The sequence below is a fragment of the Cervus canadensis genome, chromosome 20, assembly GCF_019320065.1.
Source record: "Cervus canadensis isolate Bull #8, Minnesota chromosome 20, ASM1932006v1, whole genome shotgun sequence".
Classification (NCBI taxonomy): domain Eukaryota; kingdom Metazoa; phylum Chordata; class Mammalia; order Artiodactyla; family Cervidae; genus Cervus; species Cervus canadensis.
Window position 1 is genome coordinate 45,943,557 of NC_057405.1, and position 27,112 is coordinate 45,970,668.

Below are 27,112 nucleotides of genomic sequence, written 5' to 3' on the forward strand. Positions count from 1 at the left end.
CCACTGTACACTTTTTACAATGAATAACTCCTGAAATAGATCTTGCTAATGTGGGATATAGTTTATATAATATACTCGCAAACTCTTTCCATTTTAAAGATATGCTTTTTCATTCTGCCCACTGTCCTTCTCTACCATGTCATTACTATCATTTTAGACAATGCTAGCAATTCTTAAGATGAAGGGTGGCAGAGGCGTTTGGGTTTGTTCACGGGATAAAAGTCTATCAAGTATTTATGTAAAAACAGGATGAATTAAATCTATTACTTGGAAGATGTTGTTAGCCCTCTAACCTTAGAAGCTGTCCAGCTTTCTGTTTAATTTTCTGGCATGGACCTGTTGATTTTGGTTGTGATTCCACTGCCATCTTTGGTATTCCTTTTTTTCTTTTTGCAAGGACTTAAACACATAGAATTGGGAATTCCAGTCCTGGCTCTCTACTTACTAGTTATGTGATAAATATAGGTAAGTTTCTTAAAGACTTCTTGCCTCAGATTTTACCCATAAAAATGTGGGACTAACATCTATAAAGGGTTGTGGTAAGAATTTCAAGATGTGTGGTCAAATAGTGGTATTTATTATGATTAACATCATTATTTTTAATACAGTTAGATATAAATCTTATGTTGAATTTAGTATTTGGAGACATTCTCTAAAGTACTTTCACCTGATTGCTTTAATGACACAAATTACAGATCTAGTACATGTAGTTTATTTTTGATAGGATAAAATTTCATTATTCAGGGTACTTAAAAGTAGTTCTCAAAAAGAAATAATATGTGCTCATATTAAACATTTAAACAGTATAATGTAAAAAAGTTTATGTATATACAATTTTGAATTCATTAATCAAATATGAATGTTGTAATAGTGTATATTTCTAAGCCAATTGATAAAAATGCATGAACTTAGAAAAAATATTTTCCCACTGTTTAGTTTATCTTTTTTATTAAACTAGGATTTGTGAATGTACTTTGTAAAGAAACAAATGGGATAATGTTAGGCACTATTCTAGAACTGTTTATTACATTCAATAATTATTCAACACATTCTAAAATTTGTACATATATGTATGTATAACATATTTGATATTAAATATGTTCTATAATTTATTTAACCCTAATGGCTATTGATGGAGACTTAGTTGTTCAATTTTTAATATCTGAAACAGTGTAACACTAAACATCTTATCACAATTATGTTAGTTCAGATCATAAAGTATATATTGTATGTGTGTATATGTATTTATATATATGTGATAAATTCTAAATGTGAAATTTCTGGGCCAGAAGTTATGTACGTTTAAAATTTTTATTTACATGGTCAAGTGATAGCTAACAAGATTGATAATGACTTCCCTGATGAATCTGCCTGCCAATGCAGAAGACAAGGGTTCAATCCCTGGGTTTGGAAGATCCCCTAGAGAAGAAAATGGCAACCCACTCCAGTATTCTTTCCTGAAAAATCCCATGGAGAGAGGAGCCTGAAGGGCTACAGTCTATGGAGTCTCAAAAGAGTCGGACGTGACTTAGTGACTAAATAACAACAACAAAGATTGACTTTCTACCATAATTGTCACATTTTTAAGATGTCTGAAAAATCTGGGACAATATTTTAACTGACAAATTATTTGACTTGTGTAGATATGAATAGCTTGTGCTCATATTTATAAATTAACCTCAATAAGGCAAGCTCCGGGAGATAGTGAAGGACAGGGAAGCCTGGTGCAACAGTCCATGACGTCGCAAAGAGTCAGATACCACTGAGCAACTGAACAAGTCAGTTGGTTAAATAATATCTTACCTGAAATATTCTGATTCTGTACAAAGAATTTTCTATTAAATTGTATTTATAAATGCTTCATTTTCCAGTTAAACTTTTATATGGAGAAGCAGCAATGCAACCATCTTAAAATATCAATATATTAATTGCATTGATATGTCACAGAGAATGTGATGCAAATACAAATAAATACCATGATCTATTGTTTCGGCCATTCAAAACAAGTTTGTACTTATGTACATGCTATGTGATATACTCTTTATAACTTAGCACTCGGATAATGCACACAAACATCTAACGAACCATTTAAAATTAGAAGCTAAATGTAGCTGTGTAAGAATACCGGACTTTAAAGCACCTTATTGGCTGGCAGTAGTGCCAAGAGTCCAGACTATCTTGTTTTTATTCCCCATGTACTGCCCTGTTACATAGTGACAAGTAAAGAAATTAAGCTCACTTTTTCTAAACTGCTACTCTGCTTTAGTAGCATTTCACTGAACAATGGCAGATCAAAACAAAGGCAGTTGATAACCAGTGGTACATTTTCAAAGCTCTAACTTTTCATGCCCACTGTTGAACCCAAATTTTCTAAATGTGCTGGCAGACTTTGAAATCCATGCTACTCATCTTTGTTGATTCTTATTTGAAATATAGTAAGTCATATGATTATTTTTATTTTTAAAACATTTTAGTGTATATATCTGGAGAAGGCAATGGCAACCCACTCCAGTATTCCTGCCTGGAAAATCCCATGGACAGAGGAGGCTGGTAGGCTGCAGTCCATGGGGTCGCACAGAGTCAGACACGACTGAAGCGACTTAGCAGCAGCAGCAACAGTGTATATATCAATAATCACTAGAAAATATTGTTAGAAGTATTTATTATCATTTTTTAGGAATAATTTTTTCCCAAACATGTCCCAAGAGAGGAAAGGTGTAAGAAAGTATGTGTATCCTGATCAGTTTTAATGGAATATATCACTTCATTGTTAAATGCACAAACCATTTTCTTAACTTGAGGGACCCCAAGAATTCCCAATCATTGATGACTGACTTGAAAGATCTTAGAGTGTGAGCTAGATCTACTCAAGGCTGGAAACATTTTCTTCTACTTCCCACTTCCTTTGTCCAAGTATAGCTCTATATGATTCCTGTTTTCTGCTTTTTTGTTTTGTTCTGTTCTTGTTTTTCCAATACTTTAACTTGACGACTTTGTCAAATAGAGCCCTTCCTAAAGTATTTTAAGGAGGGAAAGGCAGAAGGAGAAGGCATGGGAAAAAAGCTCATTTGACTGCTCCACTAGCACCCGTTCAGCAGGACCAGTGTCTTGTTTTTTTCCCCACATTCATTTAAATGATATATTTGAAGCTGTCACAGGATAGGTGTTTGTCTTTGGGTCTCCCGCACAAATCTTGATGACGGGACCCAAGTTTACTGGGCAGGTGCATCTAGTCTGTTTAAAATTTTGACAGGTGATATTCTCAATTCAGTATGGGTTTTAAGACGACACGTTCTACAAATTTCTTGAAAAGCAGCTGATGAATGAGCTTGTGGAATCCATAGTGAAACAGGCTACTTTCAAAACCATGGAAGAAGACTTCCGAGTAAATTATGAGTTTGTGGCCCACACTCTTGGGAGGACAGAGAAATAAGACTTTCTTCCAAAAATTAATGAAGTACTGTGCTCTGTTTCAAAATCAAGGATAAACTCCTACTATCAGAATGTTGTTAGAAATATTCTGTCTGGAGATGGGTTTTGCTTCTTACACTCTCTCACCATCTCTTGTGTCCAATGACTCGGCTTGGTGAGCCAATTAACTGTTATCAGATGGCTGTCAGGCATTGCTTGGAAATCTAGTCATTTCAAAAGGATGTTGCTCTAGGAAATTTGTCTAAACTCTGTATAACAAAAGAAAAGGAATATAAATATAAGTTATAATTCAAGAAGAGTTATTAGATATGTGACTTGGTAAACTAAAATTATAAAGTTACCATATATACTATCCATACAATGTGGAGTTAAAACAATGTTTGGATTTCTAGTATCATCTTCTGTCGTATGATCATGCTCTCATAGCATGTCTTTACTGGCCTAACTGTGCTCTTTGGGATAAGGTTCATCTCTGAACAAAGGTTTACCACTACTGACTTTATTTGGATCTTTGATTTCATGAGTTGGCATTCCTTAGCTAATGTTGCACAGATTTATTGTTCTTTAATATTAATTACTCATATTGAAGCTGTGGTGAACTTTTTACCAGTTACTTTCCCAATATACTCTTCTGTATATTCTGTGGTTTCTAATAAGAGAGTGGATTATGATAATGCTATCAGAGCCCAAACAAATTACATTTCATATTATCCCTGTTTATTTAGCACAATTTGATAAATATCAAACTAATATTTAGAGCTTTGTTTTTCACATTCATTAGGTATATGTCTAGGTATGAACAATAATATAATACCCATGGAAGATCAACTTGACTACATCCTGTTTATTTAACAGTAACACATCTGAGAGTATCTTCCTTCTCTTTTATGAATTGACAGTATTCTTTGTCCAGAAAATACACTCCTTTCCTTATCTTTCACAAATCTATGTTCTTTATTACAACACTTCAAAAGGTATTTGTTTTTATAGGATGATATACTTTCCTCTAGAAAATATTACTAGTTTGTTCAATATTACCTTTAATCTGGAGCCACGGCCTTGATTCCATATTCAAGGAATATGGAATCTTCCTTCCTCTTCTCTAGATCCTTTCTTCACCTTCTCTAACAGCCAAATTTATCAGGAAGCTAACGAGACTTAGCGTCAGGGCCCCACCCTTGTATATGCCCCTTGATAAGCCCTCTGCTTAATTCTGAATTCACAAATTTGCATTCTATTTCTTTCTATTTCTTAAGAGACCTCCCCCCATCCAAATTACATAAAATTTAGGCACCACAAAGCCTGGATCTGCCTTATTTTCCTGTATAGGAATCAAGAGAAGTTTCATGCAAATAAAAAGTAACGCTGTGTCTGGATTTAAACTTGTAACTTTGCAGATTAGCAGTCTAATTCTCTCTGGTGGCCAGCTCTTCTATGCTGTTTGAGGTGAATAGATGTAATTCATTTATGGCTTAGTGCATTCTCCTATAGAACCCTATTTTACAGTGAGAAATTAACACTTTTGAAAACACATATGTGCTATGTTGTTGATATGGAATTTTTTATTTGACCCCCACTAGAACCCAAAACTAAGATCATGGCATACTGTCCCATCACTTCATGGCAAATAGATGGGGAAACAGTGGAAACAGTGGCTGACTTTATTTTTCTGGGCTCCAAAATCACTGCAGATGGTGATTGCAGTCATGAAATTATAAGACGCTTACTCCTTGGAAAGAAAGTTATGACCAACCTAGACAGCATATTAAAAAACAGAGACATTACTTTGCCAACAAAGGTCTGTCTAGTCAAGACTATGGTTTTTCCAGTGGTCATGTATGGATGTGAGAGTTGGACTATGAAGAAAGCTGAGCGCCAAAAAACTGATGCTTTTGAACTGTGGTGTTGGAGAAGACTTTTGAGAGTCCCTTGGACTGCAAGGAGATCCAACCAGTCCATCCTAAAGGAGATTAGTCCTGGGTGTTCATTGGAAGGACTGATGCTGAAGCTGAAACTCCAATACTTTGGCCACCTGATGGGAAGAGCTGACTCATTTGAAAAGACCCTGATGCTGGGAAAGATTGAGGGCGGGAGGAGAAGGGGACGACAGAGGATGAGATGGTTGGATGGCATCACCGACTCAATGGACATGGGTTTGGGTGAACTCTGGGAGTTGGTGATGGACAGGGAGGCCTGGCGTGCTGTGGTTTGTGGGGTCGCAAAGAGTCGGACACGACTGCGAGACTGAACTCAACTGAACTGAGAACCCAAAACTGTAGGAATTGAGGCCCCCAACTGTGTCTCAGCATATTAATGTGTCCAAGCTTATACAGCTGGAAAGTTTGCCTCTGGGATTTAAACCAAGCTCTGTGTGACCCTACAGCTTGTAGGGCCTCCATACAACACAGCTGTAGTGCTCTTTTAATTTTTCCTCAATTGATATTTGGTTTATCATTCATAGAATACAAAGTTAGAGATTAATATGAGGGCTAAAACAGAAACTTTTCAAATAAATCACTTGTAATAATCACTATGTAATAAATTTAACATAATATATTGCATTTTTCTATTTGCCACAAGATAAAATTGTCCATGAGGACTATTTAAAAGAAACATTCAGCTCTGAATAGGTGGCGGTGGCAACATTTTGCTTTCACAGAATAACTTTTTTACTTCCTCACACAATTAACATCCAAGTGGAAAAATTTGTCATGGGCTTCTGCAAAGGCCAGGAAAATAAAAATAGGACACGTCCTCTCTTAACTTCCTAGTCGGCTAACTGTAAACTCAATTAACATTTGGAGGATGGATTTCTAAAATCTGGCCATAGTGGTGCGGAACATTTATTTGCAAAACGGTAGATTTCCTTAATTCTTAAGCATCGATTTCCACAACTTCTGTCCAATGCTTTCAACCCTGCTCACCCCTACCTGTGACTCCTCTGGCTGGGGTGGGGTCTAGTAATCAAAGTCCGGAAGGTCACGGAAGGAGCAGCCCGGGCAGCCTCGGTAGGCTCTGTAGGCGACGATCAGGTAGTAAAACCCGGGGAGGAACACCAGGATGCCGACAGTCAGGACTGGGAAGGCTCGATTGGCGCCCACTTTGCTGATACAGCCTGCCAGCAGGAGGCAGCCCGTAATAATGAGAAAAGCACCAACCAAAAACTGTGAGAAGGCGCAGGCGATGGCCTTAAAAGGAATGTCAGTACGGCTTTTCTCCAATACATGAGGTCTTCCGACACCTGGGCATCTTTTCGGCTTTAAGCTCTCCTTGGCAGGTGAAGTTTCCTTCTGACTGTTAATATGTCCGCCGTCGGGACTGGGGAGCTTTGCGTATCTCACTTTGCCGCTGGGCATGCCAGCAGCCACGTTGATGCGAGTGGGCACGATAACCCAACGAGTGGGCGCGGAGCTTGCCCGTGGCCACGCAGCGGGCGGAGGCGCCAAGGCCAGGGCGTCCACCCAACGGCCGCCTGACCACGCGGTGGGCTGCCCCAGCATCTCTCCTCCATCTGCCTTCCCTTTCTGGGAGACTGCCCTGTTTTTGATGGAATCTCTCTTTTATCGTGTGAGTTTGCCATTGGTTTGATAATCATCAGTTTATTGGCTGTATTTGTAATTTTCTTAAGCCAGTTCTAGTAAACTCCCAAATCCTTTACCATTAAAACTATTTAGATTGAGCAGATTAGATTACATTCTTCGTTTTCATTTAGTCAATTTCATAGAATTTCCGTTTATACTTGCTTATAGCAGGTGCCCTCAATAAAGCTCAAATCCTGATATGATGATCAAAGGCAAAATATGTTCAAAGACCGCAAGGCAGTTCACTCCTAAATTTTGGCTCATTTTATAGGGAACAGCTCTCTTATAGGTTATATTGTCTCAACACTGATTCAGTGATTGTGGGAGTGATAAGCTCTTTGGAATGTTAGAGTTTAATGAGAAGCAGTGTGATGTTTTAGGAGATTGCAAAGAGGGGCGGTTCCTACTTTATGAGAGTTCAAACTGGAAACCTCTAAGTTCTCTCTCAGTATCTAGAATATCTAGAGAGCTTGGTCCAGAGCTGCAGCCTCTGGTCAAGGTTCTTTACTAACCAAACGTTTGACTTCTCCCCTTTTCTGTGTTCTATGTCTACTTCTTAATGACCTATGTGTCTTATAAGTTTATAATTCATCTTAAAATTCATTACCTACTACATTCATGATCATATTTAATTCCATCTGATCTCATTTGGAATGTGCATTCTAAATTCAATCACAAAATTCTGTTTTTTAAAACATATTCTTTTATATTTGGGATTACCTCATTACCCTAACTAGAGTATAAATTTGTTTATGGAAGTAATAGTATGACTTCCCCATTCTTTTAACCACAGAGATCCTAGCAGTGAGCCCTTGACCTTCTGTAAACCTAGTGTTTGTTGGTTAAATTTACTACAAAATGCAAATATTGTTGTTGTTGTTCAGTTGCTAAGTCCTGTCTTATTTGTGGCCCCATGGACTGCAGCACGTCAGACCTCCCTGTCCTTCACTCTCTCCCAGAGTTTGCTTAAACTCATGTCCATTGAGTCGGTGATGCTGATAATTTTCCCTATGACTATTTAAAGTTAATTATAATCTTACTTTTATTTACATGAATTTTATAATGTACATCTCTTCTCCCTAACATATGTCAGAAATATAAAGTTGGAGTGGTACATTTGACCCCAAGGTCACACAGCTGGAAATTAATGATGTGAAGAACATCTTCCAACTATTAAGAGCTAGAGGTGAGTCATTTGTAATGGAGATAAAGCTTAACTTCATTCCAGTTTATTGTATTATATGCATATGATCACATTTTATATGAGCCAAATGAGAAAGATAGTGTCTCAGACCTGTATGTTATGGGCTGTTGAGAGGAGATCTGTGCGTTATGAAAGAGCAGAGCATTCAGAAGAGATATCTGAGAAAAGAGAGTTGAACTGAGTCAAGGGAGGATATTCTTATTTCAAACAGACCAATCTCAGAGAGGCTAACCACTTTCAGTGAGATTCTGCTGGCACAAAGGAGAGCCATGTCTGATGTTGAAATTGTGCTTCTGGGAAACAAGAGAAAAAGGTATAAATCAGATAGCATAAACTGTAGGGCAACACTGACATAGCAGAATACAGAGGAGTTTGGTAATTCATTGTAGAAATGTATTTCAAATAGCTTAACGTTATTATTTTATTAAATTGATTTTATCAACTAGGATGGTCCAAATTATGTTTTGTTTGCTTAAATTAGGCCATTAAGTTTATTTTATGAATATGTAGGTATATGAACAATTTTGAAGTTTAAGAATATAGTAGCTATAAATCTCAGTACTCATTTAAAATAATTTAGGGTCCAGACTTCACTGACATTATGTGACAGTTTGGCCAGTTGTTAACTTGGGATCATGAAAATGAAGTGGTAGCTTTGCAGACCTGAGCCAGGGGTCACCTCATGTGTGTATGTGTTAGTCACTCAGTCATGTTGGACTCTGCAACCCCATGGACTGTAGCCCTCCAGGCTCCTCTGACAATGGAATTCTCCAGGCAAGAATGCTGGACTGGGTAGCCATTCCCTTCTCCAGGGGATCTTCCTGGCCCAGGGATCCACGAACCCAAGTCTCTCACATTGCAGGCAGAATCTACCATCTGAGCCACCTACGTCACACTTCTCTAAGTTAAAAGTGGCCAGGATGCAGTAAATTACTCAGAGATTTGAGGCTTTCAACAAAATATACCTTATTTGTGCAAAACTCACTTGCAGCTGACCTTTTTACTATTTCCTCCTATCTGCACCCACCTCTGTTACATATGGTTATTGGCAACTGACAGCAACAAAATCATGATTTTTTTTTTCAGGAAAAGATGAAAAATATTCCTATTGAGTTTATCTAGGGGTAATAATGAGCTTTAAATTCAAGGCAACAGAAAATCACCTATGATATTTGTGCATTAGAATGACACAGGTATGTAAAACAGTGCAGGTGCTTTCTTGATTTTTTAATATTTTGCCCTACATTGCTTCTTTTAAGCTTTGAATTTAATTTTGGACATAGTTTTTTCCCTTGACTAGATGGGGTAAATTTTGACCTTGACTACTTAGAGGAGACACATTTCCTGCTTCTTAACTTACAGACTATTTTAAACTCCCATACCTCTGTTTACCAAGAGAGAAAAATGAGACTGGTGGAAAGACTATTTCCATAGGATCCTTTCATGAATATGGTCCCTCAGTTAAAATTCAGTCTTGTCTCTGGTAGTATGCTTCACAATGGTTCTCTGTTTTCCCCTTTGATGAGAAAGAAAAGATTGTCACAGTGAAGTAACTCCAGGATCAGCAGCCACTCATGTTTACCATCATTCCAATAGCCTTGAATATGAGGTCTATCTCTGTTTCCTCATAACACTTCTTTTTGCTTTCCTTTTATTGCAATGCATGCATGCTAAGTCGGTTCAGTTGTGTCTGATTCTATGCAACACTATGGACGATAGCTCGCCAGGCTTCTCTGTTCATGGGATTCTCCAGGAAAGAATACTGGAGTGGATTGCTATGCCCTCCTTCAGGGGATTTTCCTGACCCAGGGATTGAACCCTCCTCTACTGCAACTCCTGAATTGCAGTCAGATTCTTTTACCACTGAGCTGCCAAGGAAGCCTTGTATTGCAATAGCTGTATAATAACCTTGCTATACAATATCTATTTTCTTCTTGTGGAAAAGCGTCAATTAAATGGTTGTATTACTGAATCATTAGACTTGGACTTGGTCTGGTTATTCATCTATGTATGTCTGGTTTAATGGAATTAGATTGTTTACAATATTTACCTGCCCCCCCCCATCCCCCTGCCACACACACATTAGTGAACCTGCTATAGGCTACAACAGAAGCTGTTCTGTTGGGGGCAAGATCAGATAGAGATAATAGATTCTCCTTTGTCCAAGGTTTTGAAGAAATTGTCTATTTATTTAAATGCTTCCTGTTTAGAAATAATTGTTATGATGATCACAAGTGATTCTGTACATCAGCAATTTTGCCAGAATTATTTGGATTAAAAACATTTAACAGACTCTCCATTCATATACACATGCACTTTTCATGGTTTGTTGTTCACTTGAAGATCCATTCATAATTTAAAAAACAATAGTGGAAATATTAGTATTTCCTTCTTTTTAAAAGAATTAGTTGCATTACTGGACGTGCTTATGTGTTTATTAACTTTTCTTATGCCTTTCCTTTTATCCTGTAATTCTTACGTGATTTTCTTGGAATTTGTCCTCAAATCCACCTTTTCTGTATATTGTCTACCCTTTACTGTGTGCACACTGGCCTCTGGCCACATCAAACTATTTGGCAATTCACAAAAGCATCAATACTCTTCTTATCTTGTGAGTTTTCATACTTCCTACTTGTTTTCCCAGGAGTAATTTCCCTCTTTTGTCTGCCTAGTTACTTTTATACTCCTTTGAGAGTTAAATCATTGAACAATTTTTTTGTGTGTGATTACTATGTACCAGGCCCTGTGAAATAACAGAATAGAGTCCCTTTTCTCACAGCCTATTTAGTCCCAGCATAAGGGTGGAGAGTGCAGTGAGACTTCCCTGACCCAGTGGTTAGGACTCCGCACTTCCACCTCACGGGGTGTGGATTCGGTCCCTGGTCAGGAAGATAAGATCTCGCATGCTGCAGGCAGTGTGGTCAAAAAATACATTAAAAAAGAGGGAACATTGGAACTATACACTATCTTTGAAAAACTTTTGTAGATCTACTTATTCAAAAATAAAGAGGTTTGAAAATAGATCTCGATAACTGTCTAGGATGAATTCTCCAACTTTGTTCTTCTTTAAGGACTGCTAAACTGATGTTCTATTTTATAATTTTTATTTGGAAAGAGTTTGATCCATAAGAACATGTAAAAATAATACAAAAACTCATGAAGTTCCCTTCTCCATGTTTCCCCCAATAATGATATCCTACCTAACCATAATACATTATCAAAAGCATGAAGTTGACTTTAGTGCAATATTATTAACTCAAAAACAGACATTATTAAGATTTCACCAGTTTTTGCATGCACTTGTTTTTTGGGGTTGAGGTAATTATACTCCTATGAAACCTTATCTCGTGTAGAATCATGTGAACTTCAGCACAATCAGGATATACAAAGTACCCCATCACCATAAAGAAACCTCTTGTCATTGCCCATTAGTAGTTATACCCACCCATCTACTTTAGCACCTGGATTTTTCTTAGCTGCTTTGCATCACTGTAATTTTGTCAGGTTGAGAATGTCATGAAAATAAAATCATAAACTATGTTACCTTTTGAGTTTATCTTTCTTCAGTTAGGGTAATGCCCTGGAAATCTGTTGAAGTTATTGTGTTTTGTACATTTCTTTTTATTCCTGAGTGAAATGCCATTGTGTGGCTATACTATGGTGTCTTTATCCGTTCACCTACTGAAGGGACATTTGGGATACATCTAGTTTAGGTTATCACAAACAGATGTAATAAAAATTCATGTACAACTTTGTATGTGCATAAAAGTTTTCATTCTCTGGATTAAGCTTCAACAGTGGGATTGCTTAATTACATGTTGTTGTTGCTATTGTTTAGTCCCTAAGATGTGTCCAACTTGTTTGTAATCCCCATGGACTCTAGTCTCCCAGACTCCTCTGTCCATTGGACTTCCCAGGCAAGAATACTTGAGTGGGTTGCCATTTTCTTCTTTAGGGGATCTTCTTAATCCAGAGGTCTAACAGACATCTCTTGTATTGGCAGGCAGATTCTTTACCATTGAGCCAGCAGGAAAGCCGAATCATATGTTAAGTATATGTTTAATTTTATAAGCAATATCCAAACTGTCTTCCAAGTGGCTGTGACATTTTGTATATCACTCAACAATGTAAGAGAGATCTATTTGCTCCATATCATTGGCAGCATCTGGTGGTGTCAGTAGTTCATAAAACCGATTCAAATAAGTATGCAGTGATATCTCACAATTGTTTTATCCGTTTCTCTGATGACTAATGGTGGCACATATATTTTGAAATGTTTATTCACCATTCCTTTATCCTTTGTGATAAAGTGTCTTTCAAGTCTTTTGCTAATTTTCTGGTTGGACCGATTGTTTCCTGACTGTTGAGCTTAGAGAATTCATTTTCTCTGGATACAAGTCCTTCAGGAAATACTGTATGTGATTTGAAAATATTTCCTTCCAGTCTATGGCTTTTCTTTCTTTCTTTGAAAATAAACAGTTTTATTAAAATAGGAATATTCAGAGTATACTACATTAATTAAAAAGCTTTCTGTGTTTCCTAAGAAGATCATTTGCAGTGTGAATTTTTTTTCTTAATTTTAAACAGGTTCATTATATCTTTTTAATGGATGACGCCTTGATTTCAAGGCTAAGAACTTTGCGCCTAAGTCATGAATATTTTCTCCTATGTTTTCTTCTAAAAGTATTATAGATTTATGTTTTATGTTTATATCCACAATGAACTTTGAGTTAATTTCTATTAGATATAATATTTAGATCAAATGTCATTGTTTTTGTTTATGAATGTCCAGTTATTACAACACCATTTGCTGAAAAATCTATTTTTCTTGATGTAATGGCCTTTGCAATTTTCTCAAAATTCAGCTGTACTTCTGTAATTTTATATGTGGGACATTTATTCTGTTCCATTGGTCTGTGTGTCTTCTGCCAATACGATGCTGTATTGATTAACTGCTCCTCTACAGTCTCTTGAAATTGAATTTTGTGTCATAATTTCTATAAAGAACATTTGAACTGATTTCCATTTTCACAAAAATGTATAGGAATGTTTATTTTACTCTACTCTTTCAAACATTGAGCATTACTCAGTTTTTAAAATTTTGCTAATTATAAATTGGGCTTCCCAGGTGGCATTAATGGTAAAGAACCTGCCTGCCAAAGCAGGGAATATAATAGATGTGGGTTCAATCCCCGGGCCAGGAAGATTCCCTGAAGGAGGGCATGGCAACTCACTGCAGTATTCTTGTCTGGAGAATTCCATGGACAGAGGAACCTGGTGGGCTACAGTCCATGAGGTCGCAAAGCATTCAACATGACTTAGGATGCTTGCATGCAGTTATGAATTAATGTTTTGTCTTTTCTATAAATGGCAAGCTTTGTGACAAAGTCTTACAAAATGTTTTCATACTTGTTATTTATTTCACATGTTTATTAAATATGACACAAATACAGGAAAATTCACAAATTATTGTGAATAATAATATTTGCAAAATGACTAAACCTATGGAACTAGCACTAAGATAAAGAAATAAACTATTTCTAAAAGCAGAGACATTACTTTGCCAACAAAGGTCCGTCTAGTCAAGGCTATGGTTTTTCCAGTGATCATGTATGGATGTGAGAGTTGGACTATGAAGAAAGCTGAGTGCCAATGCTTTTGAACTGTGGTGTTGGAGAAGACTCTTGAGAGTCCTTGCACTGCAAGGAGATCCAACCAGTCCATCCTAAAGGAGATTAGTCCTGGGTGTTCACTGGAAGGACTGATGTTGAAGCTGAAACTCCAATATTTTGGCCACCTGATGTGAAGAGCTGGCTCTTTTGAAAAGACCCTGATGCTGGGAAAGATTGAGGGCAGGAGGAGAAGGGGACGACAGAGGATGAGATGGTTGGATGGCATCATCGACTCAATGGACATGAGTTTGGGTGGACTCTGGGAGTTGGTGATGGACAGGGAGGCCTGGCATGCTGCAGTCCATGGTGTTGCAAAGAGTCGGACACGACTGAGCGACTGAACTGAACTGAACTGAACTGAAGACAAACTAGTGGTTACCAGTGGGAAGAGGGAAGTGAGGAAGGGCAATATAGTGGTAGAGGATTAAAAGGTACAAACTATTATGTATAAAATAAGCTACAAGGATATATTGTACAATAAAGGGAATAATGGCCAATATGTTATAATAGCTATAAATGGAGTATAATCTTTAAAAACTTTGAATCATTGTATTTACATCTATAACTCATATAATATTGTACAGCAACTATAACTCAATTAAAAATATTGCTAAGACCTTAAGACTGTTCTCATTTACCTAATCAGTTACTATACCATCCTCAAAAGGTAATTACTCTCCTTTTCAAGCCATAGATTGATCTTGCTGTTTTTTAAACTCTTATAATGAATTGTGTGATGTGTCTGTTTTTTCCACTGAATATTATATTTCTGAGATTCATATATGTTTTCCATGTAGTTGTAATTCATGCATTCTTATAGTGTTTCCTTATACAAAGTCACACAATTTCTTTATTTGTATTGCTATATGTGAGTATTGGGTTATTTCTATTTACTGGATAGTAGTCCTCAAAATGTTTATTGTTGTAAATATACTAATTTTTTAAAGTTTCTTCCACTGCTTTTATGGTTCACAAGTTTTTTGCAATTTGGAAATTATGATCAGATTCACCTATACTTTTCTAGCTGTTCAAAATGGTTTTATCTTAAATATTTAAGTATTAAATATAGCCAGAATTAATTTAGTTAGTGATGAGTTATGGACGTAACTATGATTTTCATCCAAATAGTTAAATGATTAATTTACGTTGAACTTTTAATCTTTTGTGAAAACTTTGATCTGGTAAATTATTAGTAGATGTGTGTATTTACATGTGATTTCTCAATTTCAATATTTACATTGATTGTAAGCCAAAGCATTAAAGTTTACTTAAAAGGATCAAAAGACTGTTTAACATTTGATTAATCCTAAATTTAATTGAGATAAAGAAAAGTACACACTACATAAAACCCAAGACATTTTTGTATGCTTTTTGTCTTTCCTTTATCATTCAGGCTGACAATGCAGACCATTATTTTATTTTTTGAACTTTCAAAGTGTTCATCAAATTCATGACAACTAATCCAAGCACAGTTTACTTATTTTGTTAACTTATAGTTAACATTTGTATTAGAAACACAAATATATGTATATTAAAATATGCTCTCTAGTTAGTAGATTTTTTTATATGATTCTTTTGTGAATTGTACTCCTCATTCATATCTCTGATGAACTTAAAGGAAAATATCTCATCTTCCTTTGGAATACTCTGTCAAACCTTTCATTTTGCCCCATTGTCAAGTGATGCTTCCAGTTTCCAACCATATCTACTAAGACAAGCACATGTGTGTCGTTTCACGTAACTGTCAGCACAGCCAGGGTACAAACTGATTCCTCAACAGGAAGAAACACTTTCTGTGTCACACACTTGTTTGTGTCACCTGTTAGTATTCACAAATGCTCCCCGAATTTAACACCTGGAAATCACTGATCTGTTCTCCCTCACTATACCTTTGTTACTTTGAGAATGTCATAACAATGAGATGATGAATCATGTAACCTTTTGTGTTTGGCTTTCTTCACTTAACATAACACCCTTGCAGTCCACTGAAGTTATTGTGCTTTGTTCATGCCTGTTCATGTCGATTCATACATTCCATTGTAGAATACACTAGAGATTTTTTAATCCAATTACGGATTAAAGGACATTTTTTAAAGGACATTCTTCCACTGCTCTTATGCTTCACAATTTTTCCCCCAGTTGAAATTTGTGATCAGATTCACCTATAGTTTTTTAGTTATTTGAAATGATTTTATCTTAAACTATTTAGCTTATTAAATACATGTGAAATTAGCTCAGTGAGTGTTATATTATAGATACAATTTTTTTTTCATGCAAATAGTTAAATGTTTGAACCATTAGATGATTACTCCACCTCTGAGCCTTTGATCGTTAGTGTAGACTTTGTGATCTGGTAACCACTTCAGTATTCTTGCATTGAGAACCACATGAACAGTATGAAAAGGCAAAAAGATATGACACTGAAAGATGTACTCCCCAGGTCTGTAAGTGCCCAATATGCTACTGGAGAAGAGTGGAGAAATAACTCCAGAAAGAATGAAGGGGCTGAGCCAAAGCCAAAACAACGCACAGCTGTGGATGTGACCGGTGATGGAAGTAAAGTCCAATGCTATAGGGAACAATATTGCATAGAAACCTGGAATGTTAGATCCATGAATCGCGGTAAATTGGAAGTGAGCAAACAGGAGATAGCAATAGTGAACGTCAACATTTTAAGCATCAGTGAACTAAAACGAACCTGAATGGGTGAATTTAATTCAGATTACCATTATATCTACTACTGTGGGCAAGAATGCCTTAGAATAAATGAAGTAGCTCCCATAGTCAACGAAAGAGTCCAGAAGATTTCAGTACTTGGGTGCAGTCTCAAAAATGACAGGATGATCTCTGTTCGTTTCCAAGGCACACCATTCAATGTCACAGTAATCCAAGTCTATACCTCAACCACTAATGCCAAATAAGCTAAAGTTGAATTCTTCTATGATGATCTGCAAGACCATCTAGAACTAATACCAAAAAAAAGATGTGCTTTTCATCACGGGGGACTGGGATGCAAAAGTAGGAAGTCAAGAGATACCTGGAATAACAGGCAAGTTTGGTCTTGGAATACAAAATAAAGCAGGGCAAAGGCTAACAGAATTTTGCCAACAGAACACACTGCTCATAGCAAACACCCTCTTCAACATCACAAGAGACGACTCTACACATGGACATCACCAGATGGTCAATTTTGGAATCAGATTGATTGTATTCTTTGGAGCCAAAGATGGAGAAACTCTACAAAGTCAGCAGAAACAAGTCCAGGAGCTGACTGTGGCTCAGATCATGAACTCCTTATTGCCAAATTCAGACTTAAATTGAACAAAGTAGGGAAAACCACTAGACCATTCAAGTATGACCTAAATTAAATCCCTTACGATTTTACAGTGGAAGGGACAAATAGATTCAAGGGATTAGATCTGATAGAGTGCCTGAGGAACTATTGACAGAGGTTCATAACATTGTATAGGAGTTGGTGATCAAAACCATTCCCAAGAAGAAGAAATGCAAAAAGGCAAAATGATTGTCTGAAGAGGCCTTACAAATAGCTGAGAAAAGAAGAGACGTGAAAGGCAAAGGAGAAAAGGAATGATATACCATCTGAATGCCAAGTTCCAAAGAATAGGAGGGAGAGATAAGAAAGCCTTCCTCAGTGATCAGTGCAAAGAAATAGAGTAAAGCAATAGAATGGGAAAGACTAGAGATCTTTTCAAGAAAATTAGAGATAACAATGGAATATTTCATGTAAAGATGGGCACAATAAAGGACAGAAATGATATGGACCTAACAGAAGCAGAAGATATTAAGAAGAGGTGGCAAGAATACACAGAAAAACTGTATGAAAAAGAACTTAATGACCCAGATAACCACAATGGTGTGATCACTCACCTAGACAGACATCCTGGAATATGAAGACAAGTGGGCTTTAGAAAGCATCACTACGAACAAAACTAGTAGGTGATGGAATTTCAGTTGAGCTATTTCAAATCCTTAAAGATAATGCTGTGAAAGTGCTTCACTCAATATGCCAGCAAATTTGGAAAACTCAGCAGTCGCCATAGGACTGGAAAAAGTCAGTTTTCATTCCAATCCCAAGGAAAGGCAATGCCAAAGAATGCTCAAACTACCGCACAATTGCACTCATCTCACACGCTAGTAAAGTAATGCTCAAAATTCCCCAAGCCAGGCTTCAGCAATATGTAAACTGTGAACTTCCAGATGTTGAAGCTGGTTTTTGAAAAGGCAGAGGAAGCAGAGATCAAATTTCCAACATCCATTGGATCATTGAAAAGACAAGAGAGTTCCAGAAAAAATCTACGTCTGTTTTATTGACTATGCCAAAGCGTTGGACTGTGTGGACCACAGTAAACTGCGGAAAATTCTTCAAGAGATAGGAATACCAGACCACCTGACATTCCTCCTGAGAAATCTGTATGCAGGTCAGGAAGCAACAATTAAAACTGGACATGAAAAAACAGACTGCTTCCAATCAGGGAAAGGAGTATGTCAAGGCTGTATACTGTCACCTTGCTTATTTAACTTATATGCAGAGTACATCATGAGAAACGCTAGGCTGGATGAAGCACAAGCTGAAATAAGATTGTTGGGAGAAATGTCAGTAACCTCAGATATTCAGATGACACAACCCTTATGGCAGAAAGTGAAGAAGAACTAAAGAGCCTCTTGATGAAAGTGAAAGGGGGGAGTGAAAAAGTTGGCTTAAAGCTTAACATTCAGAAAACTAAGATCATGGCATCTGGTCCTATCACTTCATGGCAAATAGATGGAGAATAGATGTTCTGGAAAGTGGAAACAGTGTCTGACTTTATTTTTCTGGGCTCCAAAATCACTGCAGATGGTGACTGCAGCCATGAAATTAAAAGACGCTTACTCCTTGGAAGGAAAGTTATGACCAATCTAGATAGCATATTAAAAAGCAGAGACATTATTTTGTCAACAAAAGTCCGTCTAGTCAAGACTATGGTTTTTCCAGTGGTCATGTATGGATGTGAGAGTTGGACAGTAAGGAAAGCTGAGTGCCGAAGAATTGATGCTTTTGAACTGTGGTGTTGGAGAAGACTCTTGAGAGTCCCTTGGACTGCAAGGAGATCCAACCAGACCATCCTAAAGGAGATTAGTCCTGGGTGTTCATTGGAAGGACTGATGTTGAAGCTGAAACTCCAATACTTCGGCCACCTGATATGAAGAGCTGACTAATTTGAAAAGACCCTGATGCTGGGAAAGGTTGAGGGCAGGAGGAGAAGAGGACGACAGAGGAGGAGATGGCTGGATGGCATCACTGACTCAATGGACATGGGTTTGGGTGGACTCCAGGAGTTGGTGATGGACAGGGAGGCCTGGGGTGCTGGGGTTCATGGGGTCACAAAGAGTCGGACAGGACTGAGCGACTGAACTGAACTGAACTGAACTTCTCCAAAATCACATATTCGTTGGCCTCCCCGCTTACCTCTTCAGAGAAGTTCCTCAGAGCTATTGAGAGGCTGTGTCCCAGGCAATAATCCTCAGAAAGCCCCCAAATAAAACTGAAACACACAGGTCTTATGTTGTGTGTTTTTATTAATTATTCTTAAATTTTATTAATATTTGACAAATACAGAAATCTGTAAATCATATATGCACAGACTGATGAATATTAACAGAGTGGCCACTAAGATCATAAAACAGAATATTATCTAGACTGTAGGAATTCTCTCAGTTGCCTCAGCAATTCCAATTATTGGTGTCCTTTATTTCTCCCAGAACATTCTAGAAGAAAGTTTAACATTTATTTTTTGTGTCACGGGCAGGGTCAGAGGAGAAGTTTGTAACCCTGCTTTTCCATCAAGTTCTGATCTTCATTGTGAAACATAGATTGATACATCATTAACTTAGTCTGTTATGATTTCAAATACTCAACAACATGCAATAAATTTTTTTATGCTCCATGATTTGCCAAGGATATTTAAGAATAAATATATTTTACTACTAATACCCTTAAGGTCATGTATTTTTTTCTTAAACACTTTAATATGTACCATTCTAAAACATAATTTTTACCTCTCTATTTTATTCATATTTTTTTCTGAATAGCATCATGATGACAGACACTGATTATTTCTTAATTGTGTAAGATCTTATTGAAGTTACTGTAAATACTAGTATTTTTAAAAATTTGTTTTTCTTTGTCACATTTATTATCAACTTTCATTTTGATTACTCAACTAGGTCAGTTATAAAACATTTCTCGTACTCATATGAGCTTATTATTTCTACCATGCCAATAATTAACTTTACACAAGAAATTCTGATAGCTGAAAAATGTCAAATTATTTATCTTCATTAAAAAATGTGCTCAATAATGGTTTCAATCTTCCATCAAGTAAAACCATAGCAATTACATGCCTGAGCACCTTCTGGGAGCCTGACTTCATTTCTTGAATGTCTTTGAATCTTATTCTTTTTTCAATATTAAAAATGAAGAAACACTTACTTTGAAGGGGAGTGTTAAGAACTATATTACATGATAGATGCAGTTCACCAAGTGCAGTGCATGGCATTTATTGAAATATACTTGAATATTCTACTCATGTCATTTATTTTAGGTTTGTTTTTCCATCTAAAGAAAGTTTATTTAATGGTAATGATTAATGGAAGCTGAACAGATAAGAAAGTGGACTCTAAGTCATTTTCAGAATTATTTGATACTAAATTTGTTTCTTAGCTCATCCGTATGCAAGGAAAATTGAAGTATTAAGCCCCATGGAGAACTCTCAATATTCAGCTGCATGAGAAGAGATTACGGTGGGTTGTAGGAAGTGTTTCCATGACAGTGCTACCTCCTCACCCAGAGTTGTGCATGTGCTTGTCCCATCAGAGACTGGAAACATCACTTCACAGTGGAGCAAGATGAAAGTTTTGACAGAGAATTACAAAAGAAGATGAAAGATTTTCCCTTGAAGTTCATCTGGGGTATAGATGGGGAGTAGAATCAATGCAAAAAAAAAAAAGTCACATAAAAATCTACTAAATAGAGAACATATTTTAATATACATATTAATTTGTATTTCTCATATATATGTTTATATTAAAGTGTTATAAAAAGTATTAATAAAAATTAGTAAAAATCTAACTGTGATAAGTTGAATGAAACCCTAAAATCTCAAAAATGAAAATTATTTGAGAGATACTCTTCATTATTAGCCTATATGATAAAGTGAACAAATGAAAGCATGCAACAGGAATTGTAAATGTCTTGAGTGCTTTCTGTAGCATGTATTATTTCTTTACTGTTAAATATAGGATAAATCAAGCATTAAAAAAAAGTCATTTCATTCTAATTTAACTTTAATTTTTTGGGTACAAATCAGCATGCCTGTCAAATAGAGAAATCATATAAAACACATGCATTTGTTTAATAACTGATCAGATCATGAAGTTTACACTAAAGATCAAATGTTCAAAGGAATGAAACTGTCTGGTACCATGGATCCTTTGCTGCAATGCTTGTACCTAGACAAATAGCTCCTTGGGCAACAAAATACAAAGAAGCTATAAGGGACTAAAATTAACTGCCTACTTGTGCAGTTGGGGCCATTTATGACCAACAAGGGGTTTCCCTAGTAGCTCAGCTGGTAAAGCTGGTCACTTGCAATGCAGGAGACCCCGGTTCAATTCCTGGCTTGGGAAGATCCTCTGGAGAAGGGATAGGCTACCCACTCCATATTCTTGGGCTTCCCTGGTGGCTCAGCTGGTGAAGAATCTGCCTGCAAGACTCATCAAGAAAATAAGAGAGAAGAATCAAATCAACAAAATTAGAAATGAAAAAGGAGAGGTTACAACAGATAATGCAGAAATATAAAGGATTATAAGAGACTATTATGAACAACTATATGGCAATAAAATGGATAACCTGGCAGAAATGGACAGATTCTTAGAAAAGTTCAATTTGCCAAGACTGAACCAGGAAGAAATTATGAACAATCCAATAGAATCCATTGATAATTTAACAGGGATTATATTGAATCCGTAGGTTGCATTTGGTTGTATGATCATTTTCACAATATTAATTCTTCCTACCCAGGAACATGGAATATCTCTCCATCTGCTTATGTCATCTTGGATCTCTTTCATTAGTGTCTTATAATTTTCTGTGTACAGTTCTTTTGAAATTGCAGTTGTAATAAAAAATCTCCCAAAAAACAAAAGCCCAGAACCAGATGGTTCCACAGGAGAATTCTATCAAACATTTAGAGAAGAGCTAATACCTATCCTTCTAAATCTCTTTCAAAAATTGAAGAGGAAGGAATACTGCCAAACTCATTCTACAAGACCACCATCACCCTGATACCAAAACCAGACAAACACAACACAAAAAAAGAAAACTATAGGCTAATATCACTGATAAACATAGATGCAAAAATCCTTAACAAAATTTTAGCAGAATTCAACAGAATTCAACATTAAAAAGCTCATACACATGATCAAGTTGGGTTTATGCCAGGGATGTAAGGATTCTTCAATATACACAAATTAATCAATGTGATACACCATATTAATAAATTGAAAGATAAAACATATGTTGATCTCAGTAGATTCAGAAAGCCTTTGACAAAATTCAGAACCCATTTGTTATTAAAATGCTTCAAAAAATACTGTTGTTTCACCATATTCTCAATGGTGAAAAACTGAAAGCATTCCCCGTAAGATCAGGGATAAGACGAGGGTGTCCACTTTCACCACTATAATTGCACATAGTTTTGGAAGTCCTAACTACAGCAGTCAGATAATAAAAAGAAATAAAAGGGATCCAGATTGGAAAAGAAGATGTAAAATTCTACTGTTTGCAGGTGACATGATACTGTACGTAGGAAACCCTAAAAATACTATCAGAGAATTACTAGAGCTGATCAGTGAACTTACCAAAGTCGCAGGATACAAAATAAATACACCGAAATCACCTTTATTTCTATATACTAACAATGAAAAATCAGAAAGAGAAATTAAGGAATCAACCCCATTTGCCATTGCAACAAAAAGAATAAAAGATCTAGGAATAAACTTACCTAAGGAGACAAAATAACTCTACACAGAAAATTATGAGACACTGATGAAAGAGATCAAAGGTGACATAAACAGACGGAGAGATATTCCATGTTCCTGGGTAGGAAGAATCAATATTGTGAAAATGACTATACTACCAAATGCAACCTACTGATTCAATGCAATCCCTGTCAAATTATCAATGGCATTTTTCATAGAACTAAAACAAAAAATTTCACAATTCATATGGAAACACAAAAGACCCCGAATAGCCAAAGCAGTCTTGGAAAGAAGAATGGAACTGGAGGAATCAACCTTCCTGACTTCAGATTATAGTACAAAGCTACAGTCATCAAGACAGTATGGTACTGCACAAAGACAGAAATATAGACCAATGAAACAAGACAGAAAGCCAAGAAATAAACCCACGCACCTACAGGCACCTTATTTTTGACCAAGGAGGAAAAAATATACAATTGGGCAAAGACAGCCTCTTCGATAAATGGTGCTGGAAACCTGGACAGCTACATGTAAAAGAATGAAATTAGAACACTTCCTAACACCATACACAAAGAGAAACTCAAAATAAATCAAAGACCTAAATGTAAGACCAGAAACTATAAAAACTCTTAGAGGAAACAATAGGCAGAACACTCAATGACATAAATCAAAGAAAGCAAGATCCTCTATGACCCACCTCCTAGAGTAACAGAAATAAAAGCAAAAGTAAACAAATGGGACTTGATTAAAGTTAAAAGCTTTTGCACAGCAAAGGAAACTATAAGCAAGGTGAAGACAACCATAGGAATGTGAGAAAATAATGGCAAATGAAACAACTGACAAAGGATTAATTTCCAAAATATACAAGCAGCTCATACAACTCAATACCAGAAAAACAAACAAACCAATCAAAAAGTGGGGAAAAGACCTAAACAGACATTTCTCCAAAGAAGACATACAAATGGCTAACAAACACATGAAAAGATGCTCAACATCACTCATTATTAGAGAAATGCAAATCAAAGCCACAATGAGATATAACCTCACTTCGGTCAGAATGGCCATCATCAAAAAGTCTACGAATAATAAATGCTGAAGAGGATATGGATAAACGGGGACGCTCTTGCACTGTTGGTGGGAATGTAAACTGATATAGCCACTGTGGAAGATGGTATGGAGATTCCTTAAAAAACTAGGAATAAAACCACCATATGACCCAGCAGCCTCACTCATAGGATATACCCTGAGGACACCAAAACTGAGAAAGGCATATGTATCCTACAGTTCATTGCAGCACTATCTACAATAGCTAGAACATGGAAGCAACCTGGGTGTCCATTGACGGATGAATGGATAAAGAAGTCGTGCTAATACACACAATGGAATATTACTCAGCCATAAAAATGAACACATTTGAGTCATTTCTAATGAGGTGGATGAATCTAGAGCCTATTATACAGAGTGAAATTAAGTCAGACAGAGAAAGATAAATATCCTGTACTAATGCAAATATACAGAATCTAGAAAAATGGTACTGAAGAATTTATTTGCAGGGCCGCAATAAAGAAACAAACATACAGAATAGACTTATGGATATAGGGAGAGGGGAGAAGAGGGGAGATGTATGGAAAGAGTAACATGGAAACTTACATTACCATATGTAAGATAGGTAGCCAACGGGGGAATTTGCTGTGTGGCTCAGGAAACTCAAACAGGGGTCTGTATCAACCTAGAGGCATGGGATGGGGAGGGAGAAGGGAGGGAGGTTCAAAAGGGAAGGGATATATGCATGTGTATGGCTGATTCATGTTGAAGTTTGACAGAAAACAATACAATTCTGTAAAGCAATTATCCTTCAATTAAGAAATAAATTTAAAAAAAAAAAAGAAGAATCTGCCTTCAATGCAGGAGACCTGGGTTTGATCCCTGAGTTGTGAGTTTCCTTTGGAGAAGAGAATGGCTAACCCACTCCAGTATTCTGGCCTGGAGAATTCCATGAACTGTATAGTCCATGGGGTTGCAAAGAATCAGACACGACTGAACTACTTTCACTCACTCATCACCAACAAGATAAAAAAAAAAAAAAAAAAAAAAAACCTGCTGCTTCTGAAGAGTCGGTAGCAAAAGCAGGGTACTCTGCATGCCCCCTGTCCACAAACACCAAGAAAGGGATGGGCAAACCACTGAAGCAACACTTCCAGCCTGACCCCTGGACACACCCCTGCTCTCAACCCATATAAGGATCCAGCTCACCCCATCTCAGCGAGGGATCAAGCAAAGGAACCTGTTGCTTGTTGCTGCATCCTCCTACTACAACAAGGGCCCCAGTAAAGCCTTGTCTGAATTTCTTCTTGCCTCTGATCACTTTCTGTTGATTCAGGAGGCCAAGAGCCCTGGTCATTAACAGAAGGATTATCCATCTAATGGCTTAATCATTTAATTAAATGGGGAAAAAATAGCTGTATCAGAGCATATCATTCGGCTAACTAATTCCACATGTATTTAATAGCTAAATATTTAAGATAAAATCATTTTTTAATAGCTAGGAAAATATAGGTGAATTTGTTTATTGAGATTTATTTTAAATCCCAAATGGAGAAAAATTTATGAAGAGTAAAAGCAGAGGAAGAAAATTAAAAGAAAAGGTTGGTAAACTTAAAGTCAAACATTTCAAGGCACCACCCTCCACAGAGTTAACAAATATAGCTCAGTGTTCATGTACAGTGAACAAATGTACAAATGTTCATGTACAAATAAGCAAACTGTGAATTTCACATAAGCAAGTACAATGCATCAATAGGATGCCTGAATTTCACCTATGTGGAAGACATACATGAAACTAAAACACACAATAATATTCAGTGGGAAAAAAGCCATCACTTACTCATGATTCAGCATATAATTTAAAAAATTGCTAACATTAATGTATTGGTTTAGAAAGAAAATGATTATCTGTGGGGTGTTGTATAGTACCAGTCAGTCGATGAGAATTCCCAGGGCTGTGGTAATATTCTGTTTACTGATTTTAATGCTAATTCCACAGTGTGGTCACTTTATTCATATCTATCAAGCTGTACAGTTATGATTTGTGAAGCTTTCTGTATTTTTTCACATGTTAATAAAATTAGTAAAATAACTCATAAAGTGAAAACATTCTACTAGACTAGGGAAAAAAACAAACTTGCAATTGACTGAAAAAACAGATGCTGATTCAAAAGAATAAAGTTTATCACCTGAAGAATACTCAATGTTACAGAGAGCAAGGTGAAATAAATGCTGTCCTATATAGATTTGGAAATGGAAATCAGTTCAAATATTTTAACAATCTGAAACAAAATCAAAAGTCTCAATAATAGTCACATTTTATAATCCTGTCATTTTTTAAAAAATCTGACCTCCATTTATGTGAATTTTCTGAAATTTTCTGAAATTTTACTTTCATTACATTATTCAGTGAGCATACTTTTCCATTTCTAACAAATTAGCTTATTTGTATTGCACATATAAAATATCTATTCACACCTCAGTGGAAAATATGAAGTCTGAGGTTTTATCTCATTTTTGAAACACTTTCTCCTGTCATCTTAATCAAGCACTTTGTTATAAATAAGCACTTTGCGTACTTCTAACAAGTTTTGGCAAAATAGAGTACTTAATGAATGTAATACACATTTCCACTTCCCAGACCTAGGCATATATTAAGAAAATAAAAGCACATAATTTCTGCCTCCATTGATTTTTCATTGTTGGGCAATGAAATTCATTCATATTGTTGTATGTGTTAATATTTTGTTCATTCTTACTTTTGAATAGTCTGCCATTGTATATTTTTAGTCTATTCACCAGTCGATAGCCATTTGAATTATTTCCACTTTGGCATTGGTGAATAATGGTGCATCTTATATTTTCATTACTTATGTTTTCACTACTTTTGGGTAGATATCTAGAAGTAGAATCTCCAAACTGTTTCCCAAGGATACTGTGCCGTTTACATTCCCACCGTATGTGAGGATTCACGTTTCTACACATCTTTGCCAATGCTTGTTAATGTCTGTTATTTTACTTTGGTGGTGGTGGTTTAGTCGGTAAGCCATGTCCAACTCTTGTGATCCCGTGGACTGTGGCCTGCCAGGCTTCTCTGTCCATGGGATTCTCCAGGCAAGAATACTGGAGTGGGTTGCCAT

The 27,112-nt window shown here is 36.4% G+C and overlaps 1 protein-coding gene across 1 annotated transcript; it reads right to left on the reverse strand.

The window, feature by feature from the left end:
* Positions 1-6,173: 6,173 nt before the first annotated feature.
* Positions 6,174-6,932, reverse strand: LOC122422721 (transmembrane protein 230-like). The gene has a single exon (XM_043439336.1). The coding sequence runs from the start codon at positions 6,930-6,932 to the stop codon at positions 6,390-6,392; it is 543 nt and encodes a 180-aa protein (XP_043295271.1). The 3' UTR covers positions 6,174-6,389.
* Between the last annotated feature and the right edge of the window lie 20,180 nt (positions 6,933-27,112).